This window comes from Protopterus annectens, chromosome 1.part0, assembly GCF_019279795.1.
Source record: "Protopterus annectens isolate FY-2018-M chromosome 1.part0, PAN1.0, whole genome shotgun sequence".
NCBI lineage: Eukaryota > Metazoa > Chordata > Ceratodontiformes > Protopteridae > Protopterus > Protopterus annectens.
Window position 1 is genome coordinate 1,955,718,063 of NC_056725.1, and position 27,472 is coordinate 1,955,745,534.

The 27,472-nt window shown below is 44.7% G+C and overlaps 1 protein-coding gene across 1 annotated transcript in view; it reads right to left on the reverse strand.

Annotated features, from left to right (window-relative positions):
- The window catches only part of RNASEH1 (ribonuclease H1), a gene marked incomplete in the record, with an annotated part of 1,200,073 nt that overhangs the window by 158,631 nt on the left and 1,013,970 nt on the right, over positions 1–27,472 (reverse strand). Inside the window, 1 exon segment of the mRNA XM_044070435.1 lies at positions 11,563–11,687. Coding sequence (XP_043926370.1) covers positions 11,563–11,687 — 125 coding nt within the window.

The following is a 27,472-nucleotide window of genomic DNA, read 5'->3' on the forward strand; positions in this document are numbered from 1 at the left end:
TCGTCCATCCAAAATGTCCAGAGAGCTCATCCACCATATGAGGGACGACCAAAACACTTGACTTCGGTGGATAGGATAGTGGTAAATCCAACAGGGACCACTGAACTGCCAGAATCCACTGACGAATCCGCATGTCTAGCCGAGCACATGGAAGGAGAGTTATGGTCGCCGCCATCGAGCCTAGGGCCCTCAACACTGATTCCGCTGTCGGGAGGTGAGAAAGGTAAATTAGGGAGACATGCATCCTGAGGTTTTGAGCTCTCTCCGAGGTCAGGAACACTTTTTCCTGGAGTGTGTCTATCCTGGCACCAATGTAGTCTATCACCTGTACAGGCTCTAGTAGAGATTTGGATGTGTTGATTGTGATACCCAAACTCAGGGCAAGTGTCAGAAAGTAGTCTCTGGTTTGAGAAAGTAGACGCCTGGTGGGAGCAGTGGAGAGCCAATCGTCCAGGTACGATAGACCTGAATCCCCTGAAGCCTCAGGTGAGCCGCTACCACCATCATCACTTTGGTAAACACCCTGGGGGGGGCTGTGGTGAGACCCAAGGGTAGGGCTCGAAATGGATAATGATTGGCCCCTAGCCAGAAGCGGAGGAACCTCCTGGAGCTTCTGTGCATTTTTAAGTGATAGTAAGCATCCTGGAGATCTAACGAGCACATCGTCACTTTCTTGCAGGGACGGCATGATGGACTGCAGTGTGACCATCTGGAACTTTTTTTTTGGCAACTGACAGGTTCAGGGTAGAGAGGTCCAGAATGGGCCTCAAGTTCTCCGTTTTCTTTGGCACCAAAACAAACCTCTAGTAGAAGCCCGATCCAGACTGATCTAGGGGGACAGTTTTGATGGCTCGTTTTCCTAGCAGCTTGGAAACTTCCTGTGCTGCTGCCTCTCTTTGCGTGGGTGGAATGTCCGGGAGGTGTTTGGGAGATATGGGGGAACCCACGAAGTGGACTGAATATCCTCTGGATATGATTTGAAGCAGCCAGTGGTCCATTGTTATGGACTCCCATGCCGCTGGGTGCAAGGACAATCAGCCCGACTGCCTCCAGAGTAGAGCAGTCGGGCAACTCCTCAGGGATGCTGCCCGGGTCTGTCCGACAAAGTTTAGAGACCCAAAGTTTTACGGACCCCTTGGCCTCTGGGCCAGCATCCATTCTGTCCCCCCCCCCCCTGCCGCCAGGGGAAGTGCAGCCTTGAGTGTCCCAGGAATACTGAGACTTCCGGAGCCACATCTTCTTTTGCCCTCGCTGGTTCTGGGAAAAGGACTTTGAAGGGTTAGAGAAGCAGATCCTAACGGCAGACAGTGTCTTCCCATCCTCCTCACCCTCGACTAGTGTCTCCTTGACGGTCTTACTGAAAAGAGTAGAGCCGTCATAAGGGGCATTGGCAAAGGGTGCCTTAAAGGGTTCGGTAAATTAGCACAACCTGAGCCAGGCATTACACCTCATGGACATGCCGGACCCAGCCGCCCTAGCTCCTTAGCATGGGAGAGGAGTCACATGGGACACTGCTCTCAGAGTGGCCATTTTTGTGGAAAATGAAGCCTTGTCCTCCTGCGACATGGACCTGGGTGGAGACTCCTCCAGTTCCTTCACCAGGTCGCGTTGGAGTCTCGCGACATGGGCTAAGTAGTTCAGCGCCCATATTGAAATGGTAGCTGAAGCATACACCCGCTTCCTTAAACGGTCCATCATCCGTGACTCTGTCAAGAGGGTGGACCGAGGAACTTTCCCGAGATAGTTTCCTCTTTGTGGCTGCTACTATCACCATGGCGTCCACTGGGAGACCTTGTTCCAGGAAGGTCTGTCACAATAGGGGGGCTTAAAACCTTATCGAGGTGCTTGGGGATCGGCTCCATGGTATCTGGTTCCTTCCATGCCCGCAATGTGATCAAATCCACTAAAGAATCCATGGGAGAGGACACCCAAGATGTAGACGGGCCCATGCAGAAAGCCTCCAGAAACACAGACTCAGAGGGGGGCTTGGGGGCAGACCAACCTCCCCGCTAGCGCAGTATCTCCATGATGTCTCCAAAGGAGACACTGTCGGGAAGTGACCTTGGGGAGCCCTCCCCCTCATCTAAATCTGTGTCCTCAGTTACAGACTCGGGGGGGGGGGGGGCACCCAAGTGCCTCCCCTTGCACGTATGCTTGTGAGGCACATCTCCTGTGGGGCTCTCCAGGGAGCGCTCTCGCAAGCCATCTGTTCCTCTGGAGGAACCATCTGGGGCTCTTCGGGCATGGACCGTCCTTCTGGTAAAACAACGGGGACCATAGACTGAGCAAAGGGGGGTCTGGGCGGAGCCCGATGGGGAAGGTCAGGGGCCTTGATACCATGGAGAGGACCCATTCTACCACATTGAACATCGGAGAGCGGACCTCCTGGGAAGCCAATAAGGAGGCCGGTCTCCCTGGGTCCGATGCGAGAATCGGAGCCGTACCCGAAGTGGATGGAGCCCTGAGGGAGGGAACCTGGACTGACGTCTGAGCCGATGATAAAGGTTCCACTCCCTCGGATCCGACACCCAGGCTCCGGCTCAGAGAGCTGCTCAGATCCGAACTAGTCGGATCAGAGATACTCCAGGCAGCTGCTGGCATAGAGGACGCGAGAACAGTTGGCGCTGACCCCCCCTGACCAAGGCCAACCTTGAATCCGAGAATTCCGAAGTCAAAGGTCGGAGCGGGGAAGGAGTAATGGGCTGAAAAAAGGGAAGTGAGCTCCCCCCCTCCTGAGGGAGGGGGGCTGGCAAGACTCCCATCTGGATCTGTGTATGGATAAAGTGCCTCATCTTATCCAGATCCATATCCGATAAGGAACGGGTTGACCGTGATGAGGCCACGGACTCCGACCTGGCCGGTCAGGGAGCTGAGTCCCAGGAGACTGGACGTACCTCCTATGGTTCCGGGAAGAACCTCAGAGACTGGAGCTGAGGGGAGTCACTGATCCGAGCAGACTTGTTCGGTGACAAGAGGTCCAGGGACCTCTTCCTCTTCTCCTTTGCCGTCAACTCTCTCCCACTCTCTACCTCTCCTCTGCTCCACTACCACAGGTTTAGATGCAGGAGTTTGAGTCTCAGCCTGGGAGGGTGGGGAGGCCAGAGAAGCTTATTTTTAAGCACTGCACAATGTGTGGCCATAAGCTCTCCCCAGCGGATGGCCACACTCTGTGTGTATTGCGCTTGGGTGTGGGGCCCACTTGAATGTGGATTTCTCCATTTGTGTGCGGTTCAACTCCCGAGCCTTGAAGGATAGAAAGACCAAGTTGGCCCTCAAAGGTCTTCTGCCTGCCAATGAACCTCCCCCTCCTCGTCCTCTGCTTCAGTCACAGCAGCTGCTATGACTGCCTATCCTGCTTTTCAGCCATGCTTAAAGAAGAAAGTGAAAACAGTCAAAAACTTTCTTTCTGTAAACCAGCACACCCACTCACCACACTAGACTGACTAAGAGGGGGGAGGGGCACCACAGACAAACTACACTAAACTAACTACTACTACAAACCTACACATGACGCCAAAGTGATGGGAGGGGAGAAAGGGTACCTATACTAATCTGAAACAACTAAAATTAACAAATTTTTTGAAAACTTACAGTCAAAAAGACCCTACTAGCTGGAGTTCGAGACACGATATTTCACAAATCGTGGCAAACGAGATCTGGGGATGGAAGGCAGGGGAGGTGCATTATGGATAAGGGGAGGAGTCTGGAGCTCAGAGCTGATGCAAGTAATCTTTGTCGGCTCGGATCCGTATTCTCACAGGTTGAAAATCAAATGAAGTAAACTACTTCAGATTATGTATTTTTTCCATTAAGTTAAAGATGCATGTGCTCCTTTGCTATTGATGATACGAAGTCAAGTGAAAAAAGTTTGTAGCCAATTAAGCCAGTAGCATCCCCTGACAATTGCATGAAAAAAAAAACCTTGAATTGTTTTGGAGGAGGAGGCAATAACGTACACACAGCAAAATAACCTTAAATAGTGGTGTGGCTACAGTCCTTCTAGTGCACACTGTTTCAGAAGGGCAATAAGCTAGTAAACTATGAACATAAATGGAAGCTAGAAAAAAATCATTTAAAAAATAGTAACAAGAAAATTAGCCCATTGGCCTGTGGTGGCCTCACCCTCAAAAAATATTGTGGGAAGTCATTCATCCTCTGCTGCAGTGGTGTTTCTTTATTCCTTTGTACGGTAGACTCTGAATTCCCAAAAGTACCATAAAAGTAAGTTTATTCACAATTTTATGAGTGGGGGATTCTTTTCAACCTTTCTAGCAAAAAAATGACTTCTACATTTTTAAGAGCTGTGTTATCCCTGTTGTGGAAGCCTATGAAAATGAGTAACCTTAATGCACTCAGAAGAAAAAAAGAAGTTATGTACTCACCATAACGTTCCATCTGAGTAGGTACTTAATTTGTCTGCAGCCTGTGGGTATCGGATCTGACTTTGGATCTGAGCCGGCAGCTTTCCAAGCTCCAAGATCTGAGCTCCTAGCTCCTCCCCCTACCCATAATCCCCTGCTACCAACCACATTACCTCAGATCATTTTTTTTGCCTTACCAACCTGGAAACATGAAAAACAAATCAACTGTAAAGGTGATCAGAAAAAAATCCCGAAAGGTTCGGGGGATGGCAGGGGGGGGGGGGGTCGGTTGCAGACAAATGAAGTACCTACTCAGATGGAACGTTATGGTGAGTACATAAACTTCTTTATCTGAAGTAGTTAATTAATTTGCTCTGCAACCTGTGGGACAGAGTCCCCAGCTACCTTATAAGAACCTGGGTGGTCCTTACGGAAGGATATTCCGAAGCACAGCGGAGCCAAACGAAGCCCTACTTCTCGAAATCACATCTAATTTATAATGAGAAATGAACGTATGAGAAGAGGACCAAGTAGCTGCTGAACATATGTCGTCCACTGGAACCCTAGACCAGAAGGTTGTTGAGGTGGCTACAGATCTTGCAGAATGAGCACGGATATTAACTGGGGCTGGTTTGCCAGACGATATATACCCCTGAATAATACATTGACGAATCCAATTTGCTATAGTGACTTTGGAAATGGCTTTACCCATGGCTGATTTTGCATACGAGACAAATAACTGGTCCGACTTGCGCAACTCTCTAGTCCTATGCAAGTAGAAACGCAGCTGTCTGTGTACATCCAATTTGTGTAATGTGTATTCTCCCTTGTTCTGAAATGAGGGAAAAAACATTGGTAGATTTATCGACTGATTTATATTTGCTTCTGAAGCAACCTTAGGCAAGAAAGACGGGTTAGTCCTGAGGGACACACTATCTTTGTGAAAGACAAAAGGTAAGGAGGCTTCATACACAAGGCTTGTAATTCTGAAACCCTTTTGGCTGAAGTAATAGCCACTAAGAAGGCTGTTTTCCATGACAAGAACTTCAATGGAATTGAGGCCGCAGGTTCGAAAGGTGGACTCGTGTCAAGGCTTGTAAGACTAGAGTGAGGTCCCATGGGGGGACCACAGACTTTATCGGTGGATTTAAAAGGAAGATGCGTCATAAGAAGGTTTTGCACAACTTTGTATAAGGAACCTATGCCATCACTCACATGAAAATGGGAGATGGCCGCCAATTGCACCTTAACCGTAGAAGCGCTTGCTCCCTGTCGAAAGATTAACGAGAGGAAGTCCAGAATGGTCGGGATAGGGACAGTAAATGGGTCCAAGCCCTTATCTTCAGCCCAAATGGAAAAACGTTTCCATTTACTGTTGTAAAGTTTTCTAGTAGTTGGCTTATGAGCCGCAACCAGAATGGCCTTAACGGGAGATGAGATACCGGGAGTCCTAGCCATTAATGGAACTGGATCAGCCAAGCCGCAAGCTTGAGGTTGACCAGGTTTGGTGTTGGGCAATCCGCGGGATGAGAAATCAGTTCTGGACTGGGATCCAGAATCCACGGAGGAGCCACTGTGAGACCGCAGAAAGGGGAACCAGATCTGCCGAGGCCAGAATGGGGCTATGAGGATAACTCTGCTCCCCAACAGAGAGGCTTTCTGAATGAACTTCATCATGAGAGGAAGGGGAGGATAAGCATAAAGGAGCCCAGGAGGCCAAGCATGGACCAGAGCGTCTCTGGGGGTTTCCCCCTCTGGGGGGAATTATTGCGAAGTACTCGTTGCATTTTGTGTTTAAAGAAGCAAAAAGATCGCAGCGAGGCTGACCCCCGTTTGTGGAAGATCGGTTTCACAACAGATGGATTCAGAGACCACTCGTAGGGAGTGAGAAGCACCCGACATAGCTTGTCCGCTAATATGTTGGATCGTCCCGGGATGTGCGTTGCTACCAGAAAACGGTTGGTGGAGATTGCCCATTCCCAAACTCTCATGGCCTCTCGACACAGGGGGTAGGATCTGGTTCCTCCCTGTTTCTTTATATACTAGACTACAGACATGTCTGTCTGGATCGCAATAGTCCCCAGGGGAAGAAGGTCGTGGAGAGCTTGCAATGCTAAAAGCGCCGCCCTCATCTCTAGGACATTGATATGCAATGCGGTCTCTATGGGAGTCCACGTGCCTTGAACGGATCTGCCTGAACAATACCCCCCCCACCCGAGGCGAGAAGAGTCCATGGTCAACATGGCTTTGACCAGGGGGATCACAAAGGGCCTCCCTTCTCTGAGTTCCCACGCATGCAACCACCAAAGAAGGGAGTCACTGCAAACTCTGCTCAGCGGTATGGACGTGTTCAAAGGGTGGAGCAAGAGGGACCATTGGACTTAAGGGTCCATTGCAATATTCGCATTCGCAGGCGGGCATGGAGGGAAAGACCGATCGCTGCTGCCATAGACCCTAGTGCCCTCAGGACTAACTCCGCTGGAGGAGAAGGATTCCGGAGAAGGGCTAACACCTGATAAGACAAGCTGTTCAGTCTGACTGATGTTAGAGTAGCTCGAGAGATTCGAGTATCCAACCTGGCCCCTATGAATTCCAGGGCTTGAGTGGGGCACAGGCAGGACTTCTGCAGGTTTACTGAAATGCCTAGGTTGTGGGCTAGAGTCCGTGCATAATCTCTCGCTACAGAGAGCTGATGCCTGCTGGTTGCGGTAAGGAGCCAGTCGTCTAGGTACGGGAAGACCTGAATGCCCTGAAGTCTTAGGTGGGCAGCAACCACCACCATGACTTTGGTGAACACTCTGGGGGCTGAAGTGAGGCCGAATGGAAGAACCCTGAATTGGTAATGACTGGCTCCGAGCCAGAAGCGGAGAAACCTCCTGGATTGTCTGTCCATTAAGATGTGGTAGTACGCATCCTTGAGGTCTATGGAGCACATCCATTCTCCTGCAGAAGGGGGAGGATAGATTGAAGAGTGACCATCCGGAACTTTTCCTTGGGTATAAACAGGTTCAGAGTGGAAAGGTCTAAGATGGGTCTGAGGTCCCCCGATTTCTTTGGCACCAAAAAGAACCTTGAGTAATAACCCAATCCGGACTGATCTGGGGGGACGGGCTGGATGGCTCTTTTTCTTAGCAGCTTCAAAATCTCTGAAGCCGCCGCCTCCCTCTGATCGGGTGGGACATCGGGGAGGTGTCTGGTTTTGGGGGGAAGATTTAGGAAAGGAATGAAGTAGCCTCTGGAAATGACACGGAGCACCCATCGATCCGTTGTAAGGGACTCCCAAGTTTGACAGGTGCTCCGTCAACCGCCCCCAGACTGCCTCCAGAGAGGGACAGTCGGGCAAGCCCTCAGGGCTGTTGCGTGGGTCTGTCGGGGAAAGGTTCTCTAGACCCGAAATTACGCGGCCCCCCTCTGCCTCTGGGCCGGCGTCCACCTTGTCCTCCTCTGCCTCTAGAGGACGAGTGGTCCGCAGCTGGATGGGATTGCTGAGACTTGCGGAACCACAGCTTCTTTTGTCCCCTCTGATTCCTGGAGAAGGATCTTTGGAGACTAGAGAAGCGGACTCCGACGGCAGACAGCGTCTTCCCAGCCTTTTCGCTGTGGACCAGCGTATCGCGAATGGTCTTGCCGAAAAGAGCAGAACCGTCAAAGGGGGCGTTCGCGCAGGACGCCTTGAAGGGATCCGCGAAGTCGCAAAGATGGAGCCAGGCGTGACGTCGTAAGACTACCTCTGCTCCGCTGGCTCTAGCGGCTCCCTCCGAAGCATGAGAGAGGAGCCGTATAGACGTATTGGAGATGGATTTCAGAGTGGCCATTCGTGTTGTAAACACATTCCTGTCTCCGACCGACATGGACTCTGGGGGGGGGGGGCTGCAGCGTATTCCTTGATCAGGTCTCACTGTAGCCTGATGGTATGTGCCATATAGTTCAGCGCCCTTATAGAAAAGGTCGCTGAAGCAAACATCCACTTCCCAATCGGGTCCAACGCTCGAGATTCTTTACCTGGCGGGTGGACCAGAGAACTCTCCTGAGAGAGTTCTTTCTTGGTGGCCGCCACCACCAACATGGCATCAACAGGGGATGCTTTGGCACATGATTGCCTATCTGTGGGTGGGGGCTTAGTATTTTGTCGGGACGCCTAGGAATTGGCTCCACGGTGTCGGGCTCCTTCCACGCCCTGGTGGTAATTAAGTCCACCAGGGGGTCGGCTGGAGGGGACACCCAGGAAGTAGATGGGCCTGCCTCAAACGCCTCCAGGAACACGGATTCATCAAGAGAAGGTTTTTGGGCAGACCACCCCCGTCTAATACGCAACATTTACATGATGTCTCCAAAGGAGACATCTTCAGGGGGTGACCTTGGGGAACCCTCCCTATCATCTAAGTCCGTGTCAGTGGTAACGGACTCAGGGGAGTCCAGGTGCCTCCTTTTACACCGACGTTTCCGAGGAACCTCCTCGGTGGGGCTATCCGAAGAGGGCTCATCCACGGGTTGTTGTTCCTGAACAGGAACTAGCTGGAGGGTTTGGGCAGGCTGTCCCGATGGTCGGATGATGGAAGACAGACCCTCATACAGTGGGGGTACGGGTGGATCCGAAGCCCGAACCGGGGATCTGGAGGATCTCGACAGTACCCTCTCCACTACCTCAAAAGCCAAAGGAGAATCACCCTCGCCAGCCTCTGAGAGCAATCTCCTCGGCTCCGAGGAAGGGATCGGGGTTGGCGCCAAGAGAGAGGTGCGCTCTGAAGCCAACAGCTCCGAAGATGCAACTCTCTCGGATCCGATGCTCAGCCCTCGGCCCCGAGAGCTCAGATGAGACAAGCTCGAGGGCATAGTCAGCGAAGAGACCAGCGCTATTGGCGCAGACAATTCCCTGGGTCCAAACGGGCATGGATCCGATGACTCCAAGATCCGAAAACGAGTCTGAGAAGGAGCGATCGGGGCAAACATGAGAGCTGCGCTCCCCCCCGGGGGGGGGGGGCAAGAGCACCCCCATCTGCATTTGGGTCTGTAAGAACAGACGCATCATCCAATCCATATCTGCTTTGAAGATGCTTTTGGTTGACCTGGAAGAGGTAGTCGAAGCGGGCCGGGAGGGCCGCCTCGACGACCTAGAGGGAGACCGATCTTCCTCCTCCGGCTCAAAGCTAGGCAAACTGAGCCGAGAGGAGGACCCGGAGACCCCAGAAGGAGACTTAGTTATTTTTGCTGGCTGAGCTGAGGGGTGAGACTTGGCCCGCCTTTTATGGGATCTATGTCCCTCCTTATCCTTGTGCCTCTTCTTAGTTGAGGCGGCACTAGTTTCCCCAGAGCTCAAACCCGAAGTGGGAGGTTGAGTCCCAGGTTGAGCTGAGGGAACAGAGGGCGCCGAGGCCGCTGAGGCAGCTGGAGCCTGAACGGAAGAGGAAGAAGAAGCTGACTCCTGGGGGAGCTTTCCCGCCAGGATCAGCTTGTTCTTCCTATCCCGAAGTGCCCGGGGGTTAAAGGCTGCACAGATCTGGCAGGCCTCTGAGAGATGAGCTGCCCCCAGGCACAAAACGCACTGAGTGTGGCCATCAGCTGGGGAAAGCTTGTGGCCACACTCAGTACATTTGGAAAAAATGGCATTAGGCCCTTCCGCAATGTTAAAGCACTCACACACACAAATGCTAAGGGGGGAGGGGGAGTGACAAAGACAAACTAATTCACTGTACCAGAAATATTAAAACCAACACTAAAAGGGGTAGAAAAGGTTTACTACCACACACACTATTTTAAACTTTTTTGGTGAAATTAAGATAGAAACGATCTCACCCAGCCAGGAGCTCTTCAAAGGGAAAGCTTCTTCAGCCGCGGCAAAAAACGATTTGAGGTAATGTGGTTGGTAGCAGGGGATTATGGGTAGGGGGAGGAGCTAGGAGCTCGGATCTTGGAAAGCTGTCGGATCCGATACCCACAGGTTGCAGAGCAAATGAAGTAACTACTTCAGATTCCCCATTAACTGTCTTTTTGAACCTGCTTTAGTTCTTCTACTCACTTTTTAGCTGAACAGTTCTAAGCCCTAGATTCGCTTAATTCTGTCTTTACCTGACTTTCACCAAATATTACACTATTTCTTATTCTCCTTTATTATACAGCACTTGCTGCACAAATTCTTAAGATGCCTTTAATTATTATTTTAACAGTATTACTAAATCTCTTTCAACAGTTGTCGATATCATACAAACCTCCAAGACAGAAACAAGCAAAGAATGGAACATTTGGCAACTGGCACACTCAAAAAAGACATCTAATCATGTGTATCCCAGCACAGAAAGGAATAATGACAAATATATTTAAATGCCTTCCCTATCTACCCATCTATCTGAAGTAGTGGCGGTCATGCACACAGTGTGCTTAGGAACAAAATTATGCTTGCAAGGTCACTGGTATTCTGGAATGACACTTGCTGGTTCCGGTATTCTTCATAATATTATGATGAGATCAACCACAGTCAAGTGTAGAGTATAACAACTGCTGAACAGGAACAGAAAGCCAAAGGCAGCACTTTGCTGAACACGCAAGGATATGTTACAATAGTACTACAATTTACACTATTTCCCCTGATACATATAACACAACTCATGATATCATTGCCACATACAAAGGTCATTTGATCCCTGAACCGTGCTTGTATAACACAAGCACGCATCAGGCATTAGGATCGGTGTCTGTGTGGGACAGCCCGCAGATGGACAAAGGATTCAGGAGTCTTGAGGGGTCATACAAAGAATGCACTTTCCCCAAACCAGAGGATTTTTTCACATTGTGATAAATGCATACAACAGCCTTCATAATGAGTGTGGGAAGAATGATTGGTAATGCAAGGGCAGAAAAAATTCTCACAGCACATCAAAGTTGCAGTAGATTACATGATCCCCTGTAATGCCCAAAATATCACCCGACTATGGGTTCTAGTTCCACAACAGATGTCACTTGATGCTCTAAAAATAATACTGCAGTTAGTTCAGGTAGTGAGTACTATACTCCAAAACTGCCATCATTTTAATGAGACCAACCAAGGTCACATCTGTCGGACTTGGCAGAACCTTAGAAGAATATTAATGGATCTTATGGCATTAGAAAAATCCAGTGTTCTGGATGAATTTTCTCATGAAAATAAACTGCAGGCCTAGCTGGGCCACCACAGTCAATATAAAATACACTAAAAAAACTTGCTTACCCATGTGATGTCCATTCCTTCTTTGGCACGATCTAACCTTTCAAAGTCTTCCCGATTAATAACAGGCTTTCCTGTACTTAGTTTCCAATCCTTGCGTTTCCATGATTCCACCCATTTAGTGGCTCCTGCAGGAGAACAAAAACTTGTTCAGCAAGCTAATGATCATCCTCGAGGATGCAGCAATTAGATTTACAAACCAATGTCCTGGAAGGAGACAGATTAACTAGAAAGAACAATTCTGAGTTATCTAATGTAAAGGAGAAGAAAGCACATAGTGAGCTACTCAAGCTAATATTAGATAAATTAATCATTTTCATTTCAGGATCTCACTGAAAATATGAAAGTTATGTACTTACAATGACTATAGATCCATGTTGTCGGTTTCTGTCTGGTTCAACCTGTGGGTTATTGGATCAAATACATATCCAATGCTGGCCAATTTCCAAAGACTTCAGCTTGAGAAGCTCCAGCTCCTCTCCCCATAAACTCCTGCTCCACCAGAGCTACCTCAAATCAAGTTTGTCCCCTTTTTCTATTTAAACTTTCGGACCTAGCACCAAAGGGAGAAAAGCTAAAAAGCTAAGGTGCCAAGAAAAGAGGGGAAGTGGTCTCCTTGGCTCAGTCATCTTTGGAATAAAAGGACAGCCAAGAAGGTGGGGGAGATGGTTAAACCAGACGGAAATAGACCACATGGATCTATTGTTATGTTAAGTGCATAACTTTTGTATCCAATGTTGCTTTTTCTGTATGGGTTCAACCTGTAGGACAGAGTCCCCAGCCAAGCAACACTCCAGAGTGGCCTCTTGGAAGCATAGTGAGCAATAGCTCTACACCTCAACTGGATATCCAGTTTGTAGTGGGCAGGAACAAGTCATGAACCACCCAAGTTGCAGCTGCACAAATGTCATCCAAAGCAGCTTTGGAGAAAAATAACTGTAAAATTACCCATAGCTCTGGTAAAACTACTTTTTGGTTTGTGACACAAATATTCTCCTTTCTGACCACACCCAAAGGAAATAAAATCAGAAAGCCATTTGGGCAGAGTAACTTTGGATACTAGAGCACTCAACCAAGACTTAGGGAATGAGACAAAATGATTAGACTTTCTAAAGGACTTAGTCTTATCCAAATAAAACATCAGTTGCCTATGGACATCACGGCAATGCAATAGATTTTCACCCCATTAAAAAAAAAATCAGGAGAAAAAAAATGGATGAATGGACTGGCTCAAATTATTCTTTGATATCACCTTACGCAGAAAGGCAGGATCCAGTCTAAAGGACACAGTCTTGAAATATCAAATAAGAAGGGACAGCATGGAAGGCCTGCAGCTCTAACATGTTTCGTGGAATTAACGGCCACCAAGAATAGTCTTCCACAATAATTTCAAACCAACAGTAGTAAAGGGCTCAAAAGGAAGTGAGACCACCACTTGGAGCACAAAAGGAAAATCTCAAGGCTGAACAGGACCTTGGACAGGAAGACAAAGTAAAAGGGTTCATTTAAGAAAGGACTTCAAGATCTTAAGGGCAGCACAAGGCAAAATGCTTCCACTTAGTAGCATACACATTACGAGCAGACATCTAGGAAGAAGTTAACATGTGAATGTCTGAAAAGCTTGGGATTCCTGACCATTAAGGGAATTGCAGAAACAAAGTGGTTAACTTGAGAATTCAAAGGTTGGATGAACCCAGACCCAACGTGCAAGAAATAATATTTGGAATGAGATTAAGGATCCAAGGAGGATATCTCAGGAAGGGCCAAAGGAAGGGGAACCACACCTGGCGATGCCAAAAAGAGGCAATAAGAATTATAGCTGCTCTGCCACAGGCCACTTTCTGAAGAAACTTTACTAACAACTGGGTAACTGAATACACGCACAGGACCCAAGGGCCAAGCATAAGGGGACAGCAATCCTATCAAACTGTTCCTGTTACTAAGGTATAATAGCTGCTGCACACAGTGTTGTATGGGGAAGCAAACAGATCGCAACACAGAATACCCCAGCTCCAAAAAAGAAAAAAAAAAAAGAAAGTTCCTACTTAAACTCTTCACTAAGATGTTAGATTTCTTCACAATGTGTTTTGCAATCAGAAACCATTGGGTCAGAATTACCCTTTGCCAGACTCTCATGGCCTTCTGACAAAGGGGATAAGAATGGGCTTCCCCATTTGTTCAGATAACAGACCACTGACATTGTACGGACAGAAATCACACCCTTGGGGAGAACATTCTAGAGAGCCTGAAATGGGAACAGGAATGCTCTCATCTCCAAGACACTAATGTACAGGTTGGCCTCATTAATGGACCGGATTCCCTGGATTGTTCTCCCATCAAAATGTCTCCCACACCCCAGAAAAGAGACGTCCATCTTGGCAATGGCTTGAGGGTGAAAAATAAAAAATTTCCCTGTGGATGCCAAGGCAAACTTCAACTACCACTTGATCTGGTCTCAACACTGGTCAGAACTGGAAAGTCCATCAGATGTGCTAAGTACAACCACTGTACTGCCTGAGTACACTGCAATGTCCTCATGGGATACCAGGCCAACAAATGGCAGCTGCCATGTGACGCAAGCGCTTGAGAATAAGACATGCTGGAGATTTTTTTATAAGAAATCAAAGAACCTGCCAGAACTCAGTTTGATATTCTGGACTCTGGAAGTTTGGCATGGGATACTGTGCCTAAATAGCAACCTATACACATCAAGGACGGAAGTGGATGGAGACTGGACTTTTGGTAGTTGACTTTGATCCCTAGGGAACTGCATGGCTGGAGTAAGATATCCCTGACCCTAACTAGGGATTCTCTTGTGGGGGCAGTTTGGAGCCAATCGTTCAGATAGGAAAAGACCTGTAACCCAAGCCAGGCTGCTAATACTGCCATACACTTGGTGAATACCCAAGGCGGGGGGAAGACCAGGCACAGCAATGAATTGGTAATCAACAGTTACTAGCCAGAAGTGTAAAAATCTTCTGTACCACCTTGTAATCTTTACATGATGGTAGGCATCCTTGAGTGCGATCAAGCACATCCAGTCATCCTTCCTCAGAGATGAAATGGACTGTACTGTGACTATCCAGGACTTGGTCTGCTTCACAAACTGATCCAACTTGCTGAAAAGCCAGGACTGGTCCAGGATCCTTGCTCTATTCTGGAATAGAAAAGATCCTTGAGTAGACCCCAAATCATTCACTGGTCTGGTGGGATCCTCGATGTCTTGACTTGCTAGCAGCTTCTGAATTTCAATGGCTGCCGCTCTTCTCTAATGGGGTGGAATGTCTAGAAGTCATTTGGGAGTTCTACTACGAACTAGTATAAATGGAACTGAACAGCCTCTGGATAAGACCAACACTCATGCATCTGAGGTAATGGCCTCAAGCTTTTGGGTTGAGAGTGACTTCTGCATGCTTCCAGAGCAGGAGAGTCGGGCCAACCTTTTAGGGTCACAAAGTGCCTCCTGCATAAACCTCCTCAGAAGTCCTGGCTCTGTGGACCACCCTTTCGGGAAGCCAGCGTCTGTTGTGGTTGCCTCCCTGCTGTGGGGGAAACCTCAGTAGGAGCCTCTTGAAAGGGCTGTTGCAATTTCCTAAAAAAGACCCCCCCCTTCTGGTTCTGAGAAAAGGTCTGTTGAGGGGGTAGCAAAACATACCAATTGCAGGCATTTCCTTTTCCATTTTGCTCACTCCTGGTCAAGGTGTCTAACCTTTGGCCCAAAGAGACAGGTCATCCAATGGGGCACTAAAGCAGTCTGCAAAGTCACACAATCTTAACCAATTGTGGAGATGCACAGTGATGCAGTGCCAGCCACACAGGAAGTGCAATCAGCTGAGTGGAAAGTAGACACACGGACACATTACAGATGGACTGGAGAGTGGGACAGATGAGTTTCTACAGTTTCCTTCACTGCTCTTGAGACCTGACACAATGACCCACTGAAGCCTGGTCAAATGAGCTAGATAATTTAACACTCTCAGCACAAATGCGGCTGAGGTGGTAGGTGTGCTTCCCTAAGAAATCCAATGCCAGAAATGCCCTATTTAGGGATGGGCCAAGGAACTCTCCTACTATGAACCTATGAACCAAGATGTCCTTCTTAGTGGCTGCCGCTATCAAGAAAGCATCAATGGCAGAACTCTTACTCCAGTGTTACCAATCCTTAGGGGAGGGGCCAAGGATCTTGGCAGGCTTTTGGGGAACTGGTTCCACCATATCAGCTTCTTCCACTCCCTCTGGGACACCAGGTTAATAATTGCATCTGGAGGGAGAATCACCTGGGATGTGGATTGGCCCACCCCAAAGGCCTCCAAAAACAAGGATTCCGCTCAAGGGGCTTCTGCAGTCCAGATGCCAAGCCGGCAAAGGAGCTCCAAAAGATCAGAGAGAGGTGCCTTTTAGAGGGGATTTGGGGGGATCTCTCTCCTTCCATAAGGTCGGCGTCCTTAGTGAGGGACTGCTTGGACAAGTCCAGGTGCTGCTTCTTGCACTGACTCTTCCCAGACAATTCCCACCCTCACAGACCCGGGGGAAGTTGGAAGAGGCAAGAGTCCCTACTGAGAGGACAGCTTGGAGACCAGGAGTGAGCTGAAATCAGCCAGAGCATTGGCTCCAATCCAACCAGTTGTGAAGACTGCAAATCCATACGGCCAGAGGGAGGAAACCAAGATACAGAAACCAAAACTTTGAGGCAAGGGTTTGGAGCCCATGGAAAGAGCTCCATCTGTGCCTGCAAGAAGAGCCAAATCAACTGCTTCAATTCCAAAGTCCTCAGTTTACCAATGGACCGAGATGACTGCACAGAGGAAGCCACCAAGGGTAGCTTGGAAAATTGCATACCAGGCAATGGATCCAAGCCAATGGGTCTCAGCTGGGGAAGCTCAGATCTGAGGTGGAGACAGAGAGGACTCAGGTAAAAATTCCCATGGAGTAGAGGGAGAAAAGATCTGTCCCAAAGTAACCCCCCTAACCAGGAAAGGGAGCAAACACTTAAAAACACAACCCTATTTACAAAGGATACAGTAAATGACCAAGCTGCTGTCTGGAGTGGCAGCAAACTAGATCTGAGGGAGTTCTAATGGAGTAGGTGGCTATGGGCAGGGGCAGAGGCACAGCTTATAAAGCTGAAGCGTTTGGAAGTTAGCCAGCATTCGATCTGTGTCAGATCCAATAACGTACAGGTTTAACCCTAGATGGACAGACAGTATCTGACCATTACTTATGGGTATAACCTTAAGGGGGTAATCCTTTTATAAATGGAATTTGCACAGTAATGAACCCACACTTCCTCTGTCTGGTAAGGGTATAATTTACAGTTAGGCAGGGGAGACAAAGTGCTTTTTAGAGAAAGTAACCTATCCAGAGAGCTGCAATTCTGAAAAAAATTAAATTTAACCAAAAACAAACAATAATTTAGGTATGAACCTCACTGATGGCAGAGGTCAACATCTCGCTACAAAGGTCAATATCTGCCCCTTTCAGTCAAAAAGGTACATGGAGAAGCTGTTTCTGTCAGGAATAAGACAGAGCCATATTATGCCTTACTAAAACACAGTGACATTGTGATAGAAAAGTTGCCAATTTTCATTAGGTCTACAGCAATGCAATAAGCTTATTAATGCTGTTAATGCATCACACAAAATAACCCAAAGTCAAAATGTAGTCAATCAGTAGACTACTAAGACAAAGGCTGACTGACTAACAATGCTAGTTAGAGTTAAGTGTGGAGAGCTAAGAAACTAAAACACAAGTAAAATGTTAACAATTCTGGATTCTTGTATTAGTAATCAAATCACTTCAATGAATATTAGCCTTTTTTAATTGACTCATAACTTCACAAGGTGCCTTGACTCAACTTCACAAGGTGCCATTTTACAGATGCTCAGTTTCCCACTTCTGCACTAGTTTTCACCTTTTGCCAGTCTCAAATTTGGTTTCCCCAGCAAAGCAGTTGCCACAAAGCACGGTACAAGCACATTTATAATGCTTATACTTGCTCAGTTAAGATCAATGGGCTTGATCTAATTTACCATCACTATATCATCCCATGACAAAGGGAAATACTGCCAGCACAGCTATCTGGAATTTTGTAAATTATAGGTCATTGGTGACCATCGAAATGATTTGTTTAAGATGCTTGTGTTACAACCGTATGTTTATATATATATATATATATATATATATATATATATATATATATATATATAAAACTTGTTTGTACAGACGTGTGTTTAAAATGGTTTGTAAAGTACTGAGCTTAAAGATGTATCCACAGTGTGCCCTGCTAGAAGAGAACAGAAATGTACATAAAATATATACATTTAAACAGTTACAATAGTGTAACGGTGGAAACTGGAACATATTTTAACAGATCATTCACACTGCTCTTGATGTAGTCTCAGCAGTCATATCTCTGGGGTGCGTGTGTGTGTGTATAACAAACATTATGATTGAACTCCAGAGTGACAAATGTGATGCAAGATTATGAGGGGGTAATGGAACTGTTAATGGACACTATTTGAAAATTTACAGCTGTCTCTCCATCCACCCCCTCTTCTTCAGTGTATAAATCTTGATAATGCTCTCTAGACGCATCTAAAAATATCTTACAAGTCTCAAGTCCTGCCTTTCCTTTCTTACCCTAGAAATTCCTACCTTCTGCTGTTGCACCCAGACAGCTAATGCTCTTGTAGTTGTACTAGTCTAATTCCTTCAATCACCTCCTCCACTATAGGCTTATGCAATGTTTATTTCCTAGTTATCATTTCTTCCTATAATCAAGATGGCACTACTCTTCTTTCACACCCTTAACACTACAGGTTAAGAGAAAGCCTTCCCTCATCTCCAAACAGCTAGTGTTATGTCCCATGTAGACCTTTCTTATATATCTCTAATCTTCTACATTCCCAAAAAATGCGAGTCAAACTCCCTCTCCTCCCTACATCAACATTCTCACCAACATATCTGGTGTATAAAACCATTTATACAAACACTTATAGGCAAATATTCAAAACGTCTTTTGCGTTGCAAATTTAGAATAACCATCTCTGCCCACGCATCCTCTTCTATTTGAATACCTAATAACTCCCAGTTCACGCTGTTTATCTCCATCTGCCTTTTCTCTTCTCCTTTAAGACATTCTTTCACAAACACATTAAACCTCTAAGCAGGCTTTCCCTTCACTTCTGCTCTCAATTTCCTTTATTATTCTCAGCAGCTCTTCACCTTCTCTCACCTCTAACCTTATTATATTCCATCAATTAACTACCCTCTTCATAATCTCATTTTAAAACCCCTTAACTGATATTTTCCCCTCTGTTTTTGTAGTTCAATTTTTTAAATCCACTATCTCACTTCAGTTTGCCTTTTCCACCACCTCAATACAGAATTTTTAACTTTTTCACCCCCCTCTAATCCCTCTATCATCACCCTCTCTTTCTTAGCATGCATATTCTTCTCCTCCTACCCATCTTTAAAAAGTCTTAAGAGCACTTTTAAACCACTCTGTCTTTAGTCCTTTTTTCAATACTTAACAGTCATTACATTTCTTTCTCCACTGATTCTCTGTCCCTGAAACATTTCTTCCTATATGCTTTATAATTTAACTACTGGTCACGATACATTTGCTACCATTGATGCTTGTAATAAACTGATCTTCAGAATAAGGAATTCACAATATCTCCCTACTTAGTAAACCCAGTGAGCTTCTGCCACTTGACTCTAGGTTCCCCCTCCCCAAATACATTTTTTACATAGCTGTTTTACCCTTCTGACATACTTATTTCCTGAATAGTCAAAAAATCTTGTCCTGCATAATCAACCTTCTGGCGCATATCCAAACGCAAAAAAGTTGCGACTGCTGTCTTGTTGTATATAATCTCATACATGTTTTTACTTGATTTCTCTACACTGTCACTTATCCAAAAGTCCAAATATCTCAACCCCGCAACTTAAAATTCTTCTCTTGGTTGCTTGTCCTTCTCTCTCTTTCCATTCACCCTCATCACCTTTTTTTTTTTTTTTTTTTTTTTTTACTTTATACACTGACTCCATCCTAAATTCTCCCAAAATCTTCAAAAGTTTAACCCTATCTTACCAATACTTAGTCAATAGAATACAATCTGCATACAAGGTAATTTTTCTCTCCTTACCTTTTCATCTATAACCAGATATCCACTTGCCTTACTGCTTCTGGTAAGACTCAATATAATTTGCAAAAAGGAAAGGGGACATCTTTGCCATGTTCCTCTTTGGATATCTTTCTTGACAACCTAGCCCTGATCTTAACTCTAGCCTTTGCTCCTGTATGGAGATCCCCAAGTATCCTAACCAAAGCTTCTGGAAAACCCCATTTCTCCATCATCCTAAACATATACTGCCAATCCATCCTGTAGAATACTTTCTTGGCATCCAATTATTTTGCCAATTCCTTTCCTTTTCCTTGTGCATCTTTTAAAATTAACATCGTTTTAATAGTGTTATCAGCTGTTCTACCCCCATACAAAACAGTTTTGGTCACTGCTAACTGTACTGTCCAGTATTCTAGTCAGTGTCAATACATGCATACAACATTAATAAATCAAGATGTCATGTGGCTATGGGTCTTTATGAGCCTGAACATAAAGGATCCTTTTCCTTTATGTATACCAATGATATAATAGCCTCTCTCCAAGACTCTGTAAGACTGTTCTCATTTATAAATGCCATTAAGTAACCTTAACCAAGTAGCAATAATGTCCCTATTTATCCTCCAGAATACTATGAGAGTTCCATCACTTCCAGGCGACTTCCCCGTTACCATGCCCTCAAATGCTCCTTTCAACTCCTCCTTGGTTATCGTTCCTATCAATGATTCTCTGTTACATCCGTCCTAATTCTGGAAGTTTCCCACCCTTGATTCCCCGTCCACCCTCGCCTTTCCTCCATGTTTAAATACATTTAAAATCCCCTCGAATTCTTCACAGTTCTGCCCTTCTTTCTTACCCTATAAATTCTTTTGTCTACCTCCTACTGTTACAATCAGATTGCTAATGCTCTTGTAGCCCTTGGTGTTTCACTGGTAAACTATTTCCACTGCAATCCTCCACTGTTTATTTTGTCCCTGAATCCCTAATTACTATTTACTGCTCCAACCTACTGTATTCCTGAATTAGCATTTCCACCTACTCTTGTTCTTTCCTTTGCATATGTCTGTACCCTTCAATGCCTACCTAGAGGCATAGGTCTTGGAAAGCTATTTCTTGCCTTTAGTAGGTCATGATCAAATACTGTTAACGTCTTTATAAATCAATCAGTCTCTACCAGATGTACAAGTTCTTTTGAAATGAAGCCTCTAATCTTAACCAACAGTTATGCCTATACGAGAAAAAAAAGTCTATTTGGTTGTCTTTCCTCTTCACCTATACATTCACTAGTTCTGTAGTTGCCAAATACTGCCTTATGTATCTACCCTTCTGTTATTCTCCACCTCCATGGTCCCTTATTCCCTTCCTCCCTACTGATTGTTAAACTACGATCTCCAATATAAATCACCATTCCTTCTTAAAATCTGCCAAAATGTTTTAATAGCTCCTTCAATGTCAATCTCCATTCCTGGAAGGTAAACTGCAAAAAAAAAACCCTATCATCCTAGCTTTAGCTCCTGCCACCATTCCCTCCTGTTTTCCTTTCCATTATTTCTAGCGGCTATCGCTTTCTCTTCAAGAGAATCACTTCCCTCCTCCTTTGCCCCTATGTGCAGCTATCACCCCATATGCTTGAACTCAACTCATCAGATGTTAAATGAGTTTCTTGCAATGCTACCAAATATGCCTTAATGCTCTTCATATAACCTTGCAATCTCTCCCTCATTTTCCTATCATGGAGCCCATTTACACTACATGTCACTAAAGTCTCAATTTTACCAGCCCTCTCAATTTTAACACCTTCTACTATACTACCTTCCAACCCCAAGACAATTTCCTTCTTTTTGTCTCATGGACTGAAGGTACCCCCCCTACATATTCCCCACTTAACTGTGTACATAAATACAAAAATCAACAGCTGTGGCTGATGTGCACACTGACAGCATATGGCTTGCTGCCCTCTCCCCATCTCTGCCATAAGTAATGGCAACTTAGTTTGCAAAGGGATCCCCGCAGTCACCACCAGAACTACCTTATCAATAATTAAATCAAGTCTGCCCTCTCCTTGCTGTTCTTCCTCTAGCAAACCTCTTGCTCCCCTTTCCCTAGCCACCCCTGTGTGCCTATCTCATCCTTTCCTCAATTTCTTTTGCCTTTTTCCAAACGTAGCTTAAACTTATTATACCTTACCTGTTAGGCTCCTCTATCACTTTTTATTCTCTACCTGTTTTGAACCACCACCAAAATCAAAACTCACCTCCTTAAACAAAAATGGACCAGGTCATCCTTCAAATCACTTCTCTACTTGCCTTTTTGTGCTATTCACCACAACTCTGCAGTAAATGGTTCCTGCAACAAAACTTAATTCCATATGTTTACATTTAAATTTAGTCATTACAGGCTTATATCCTTTGCAGCTTTACCTTAACCCTGATCTCTACACCAATACTTCCTGCCAACATCTCCTGACTGGCTGCAAAAGGGAATTCAAGTACTTTCAAATCAATCCTGCTACTACTCCTCTTCAAAGAGAGTGCAAAAATACTGCTGCATGTGTACACAATTCTATCCATCATTTGAATTCACAGTCGTATTTTATGTCGACTTCTACATGTTAAAAAAAAAATCATGGGTATGCCTACTCCGATAACTCAGTCCTTTCTCTCTACAGTAGTCATCTACAGTGACCATCCCACTACCTTCCCTCATCCACCTTGCAGTACTGGGTTTCATAATTTGCTACTTGCACATCACTTGCTTATATTCCCCAAATCCTCTTAATTCCACTCCTGTTTTGTATTCTAAATACAGCCTCCTTTCACTGCTAGTGCAGAATTGTACTTGCGTGCATTTTCTATCTACTAAATTCACTCTCTCCCTTACTGACAGATTCAACATGTCGAAATGTGTGAGAATGCACTGCCCCTTTTCAGGTGATAAACGCTACAATTTCACTACTGCTACAGCTCACAGCTTTTAGACTGGTGCGGAACAAAGAAAACATTAATACAGATCCTATCTTCTATTTATCAAATTATTCAAGACTCCTTCTCTTCCTCATTCCAGCACTGTAAAAAATGCAATAAATATTAGTCTTCTAGTTTAATAACTATAAATCCCACAATTCTACTTACAATTAGTACTGTACATTGCCAGTTCTCAAGCAGCAGCCTACTACTAATGCTTTCACTAAAAACAGATTTGACAACACACAGAAAACAGAAAAAAAATTTTTTTATTCTTTATAGAGCCATTGAACCTGTACAGAGTAACAGTCTAACTGCAACTCACTTAATAATGAACAGTTTTAAAGACTGAACTGTAGTCCACGTGCGTCTCTTTTTTCTTTCTTCATCAGCTGTGCCTTCTCAGTCAACTTCTGTCTTATGAAACAGAGGGAAGTAACCACCTTCCCAAACCTATTCTCCAAAGTGGCGTCAATACTAGACAACTTGTGCCCCTGCTTCTCCTGTTCTTCAGTATCATACTGCAGATTATTACAAAAACAAAAAAGTACAGTGCTTTCTCCTGACTGGTAAATGAGCTTGCAACACTTGGTACAAAAATCCTTATGGTCACTGGGCTGGGTATAACGACCCCAATTTTGAGCCCTTTGCTCAAGCACTCACTAAATCACAGGCCACATGGCATTATGTATCTGCCTTGTTTAACAAGCACAGTCATTGTCCACATAGATCGTAGTATCCCCAGCTTTTAGATGCTTCCCTGGTAACCACAGCTTTTTCATTGTATCTAAAGGTTTACATGGGGGTAACTTGGTAACTAAAACTGAGTAGTTTGAATACAAATGTATTAACTATTTTAGGGCTGAAAAACCACCTGGTTTGAAATCTAGTAACAGCCTAAAACAAACATTAAAAATGAAATGCAATGTTTTGTAACTTACTGCTTGCAAAATGTTTTTTTATGGCTATGTGTTTTGGGTCATATAACTTTTGAATGTCCAAAGCAGCCGTCGCAAGTACGGACGGTGCACAAGGTCAAAAAGCATAAACAGCAATTCCAAAAAAAGAAGGCCAGCACCCAGAGAGTAAAAAAACTGTTTACTGTGGCAACACCAAAAAAATCAGACTGGTTTCGACAAACCTGCCTTCTTCGGTGATCAAGACAAATCATATTGAATTAAATATAAAACCTAATCAATTAATCATTTAAAGCAACAGCACCATAAGGCTAGAAACCCAACAATAAAAGACAAATTATCATTATGGCCAGGGGTAAACAGTCCACCCAGCCTAATTATCCAAAGGGCATGCCACCCTAACTTACTGGACCTAGCATAAAATTAAATCTAGCTGTGGGGTGTGGATCACTGCGTGTTTGTATAGTGCACTGGAAGTCCGTTTGTTTTGAATGTCATGAAAATAGTTGGACATATGTATACGTAACGGCCTCAAGGTCTATCAAACATAAAAGGAGGAACAGGAGCATGTGGCTAAATACATCAGCCAATCGATACCACAACTGGCAATAAATTGGATAGTGTAAACTTTACCAGTGTTTCTACTAGAAATTGTTTGGATTTCTGCATAAACTGACAAAAAGAACAGTGACCACAGGGGAAGGACCCAATCAATTTATCCCCAACCAAAGTAAGCTGCCGTTCCGAACATCCTGTAGAGCCATCCTGTTTATAGTGGTTGAAATAAGACCCTAGAGTACGCCCCCTGCGGTAAGAAAAAACATCTTTGGGTAAGAAGGTTGCATTAATCATCATTATTAGCAAGAAGAATGTTCCAATTGTTATAAATGATGTCCATGATAACATTAATGTTTCTACCATAGGTGGTCACAAACCTAACATTGTCCTTGGTTTGGGACTTGTCCCGATAGTCCAAGAGTTTCTTCCTGTCCAGGCTAGTTGCCCAAGTGCTAAATTATGTTGGTAGCCCAGAGCCTGAAATCTACAAATAAGGTCCCTCTGGTGGAATTCATAGCTATCCTCAGTGAAACAAATGCATTTAATATGTAAAAAATTGTGATTTTGGTATATTTTTAATATGTGGATGAAGACTGGTGGCCAATAAATTATTATACTGTGGATATTTACAAAACACCTGTGAGTCTAGTGTGTTAATATTTCTGGTGATCGTGACATCCAAAAAACTGATCTGTTGTAAATTGCTGTTAATGAATTCAATGCCCCATTTGTTATCATTGAGGTATTGAATAAATTTTGATTTGTATGATCTGACCGCCATATCATCCAGCAATCTAGATATCTTCTCCAGATATCTATTTCCTCCATGTAGATATTATGTGAGTTGTCATAAATCAATTCATCCTCAAGAAATCCCATGAACAAATCAACATATATGGGAGCAAAAGATGCTTCCATAGCCGTACCCCACACTTGCCAGTAACATTGACCTTGAAAAGAAAACCTTTTTCGTAACGACATGCTCGGCCAAACATATAAGCAGGGTGTTGAATCCTGGAGGATACAAATCCGCTTTATCTAACCAATATTTCAATGCCTCCAAACCCACCCAATGGAGTACATTGCTGTACAGACCGGAAACATCCAATGTACATAGTAACACAGTAATCAATCCGGCTCGGAGAGTCAGATATTTTCAGGAACTCAGTAGTATCCTGAATTCTAGATCGGATAAGTTATAATAGTGGCTGTAAATATTTGGTCAAAAAAGCAGACAAAGGCTCAGTGAGGGAACAAACACCGAAGACAATAGGTCTCCCTGGTGGCTTCTCCAAGTTTTTATGAATTTTTGGTAGCAAATATGAATATTGTTTTCGAGGGTACCCAACCATAAGATGTTCCTTGACAGAAGCACTAATGATGCCTTCAACCGCCTCTTCAACGAATGTATCCATTTCTTTTTTGAAACCCAAGGTGGGATCAAGTTGCATCCACATATAGTATCTAGCATCTTGAGGTTGCCTATAAGCCTCAGACAAATAATAGCTGGTATCCATTACCACCACTGCACCACCCTTGTCAGCCGGCACAATAATCAAGCTGGTGTTCTTTTTTTAAGTCGTTAAGGGCCTGTTGTTCAGCAGTTGTTAAATTGTGACGGAGTATTGTAGATTGACCAGTCTTAACATGTAAATGTTTAAGCACAGTGTCTTGAAATATCAAGACGTGTTTGTTCATAGGGGGGACAAAACTGGACTGATTAAATCTAAACTCATTACATCTTTGAGAATCATCCTGAGAACCAAAAAGCAATTTCAAATTAAGAGTTCTACAAAAACTTAATACATCATCAACAACACTGTCTTCCTCAACAAAGAAACCGGGGACATAATTCAATCTTAAGTAACTGTTGTTCAGCCTCCGTTAATACAACAGGAGAGAAATTATTTACATTGTAAAAAAAATTCGAGGAGCTAGTGCTTGTAGCAATGCTTCCACACTGTAGGTTTTCTACTCCACCCCCATGTGTGACAAACCTAAAGGGTAATCATCACCTCTGTTTCTTAGGGTTGGGGGAGTGGTTGAGGTACTGCTCTGCCCATGTTTGGGCTTTTTTAAAATGGAGCAGGGTCTTTTCCTCTTTGGCTTGGTTAAAGGGGTATCCAAATCAGAAAATTTAACATTTTTTCTGAGGCAAAAAGGTTTACCTCATTCATAGTCCCCTAAATCCCGGTTAAACTTATGAATTTTTATGGCCTTTAAATGTTTCTCAAGTGTTAACAAATCCTCGAAGACATGTTTTGTAATGAGTTTGCCCTTCACGTGGTTTGACTTGTTCACAAATTGTCTGGACATCAGAAATATTAGTGTCAATAATGTGCTCATAGTAAAATGATAAAATGTTTACAAAGCCCACTGTGGCCTCTTGTTGTGCCTTGGCCCATTCTTCAGCTAGTCTAGTCTATCATCAATAAAAGCTACTAGTGGCTGTGTACAAATTCTCAGCCTTCTAGGGGTAATGTTTTTTTACCTGACAGGCTTTAAATAATTTTAATTGCCAAACATTAGTACGAAGAGTGGCCATACTTTTGGTCAGTTTACCAAATAGCTCCAAACAATCTACAGGGACTTGGGCCATAAAACCACCTGTATTATCACCAGACTCAGCCAAGCCAAAAACATGTACATCATGTTTGTCTGCTGAAAGCCTCACAGAATGGCTGTAAGATCCACAATGTAAAAAACATAAATCCTACTTGAAAAAATATATGTATGTTGTAATCCCCTTAGAAAGACACCAAAGATAATTATAACGTACAGTTTTGTACCTACCATAAATGTAGATGTTCGAAGATCCACATTGCTGCAGTCCTTACATATGCGTAGTCCGCTGTCCTCGGTCGGCCCGAATATCAAAGTATTAGGCTGACGTCGGTCAAGGCGCTTAAAACTGACATCAGGACGTCAGGGTACAAAAGCGCATGACCGACGTCATTTCCTCAGTCTTTTCTTGCCCCAGATGTCAGAAGGCCCTAACAAGACAGGCCAAAGCCAAAAACCAGCAAAACCCAACCAACCACCCGTGCACTAACCATATTTACAATATGTACAACACAAACCACACCACCACCTTCAACAACAGAGGGAAGGAGGGAGGGTAAGTGGACTGCAGCAATGTGGATCTTGAACATCTACATTTATGGTAGGTACAAAACTGTACTATGTTCTTCATCTCACATTGCTGCAGTCCTTACATATGGGTAGAATCCCAAAGCAGAGGTAAGGGAGGATGGCAAAACTATAAAGCATTAGGAGCTGCCAACATGCCTTGTAAAATTGCAGTTGCAAATCCAGCCCTAGATTTAGAGTAAAGTGGAAGGTGGTAATG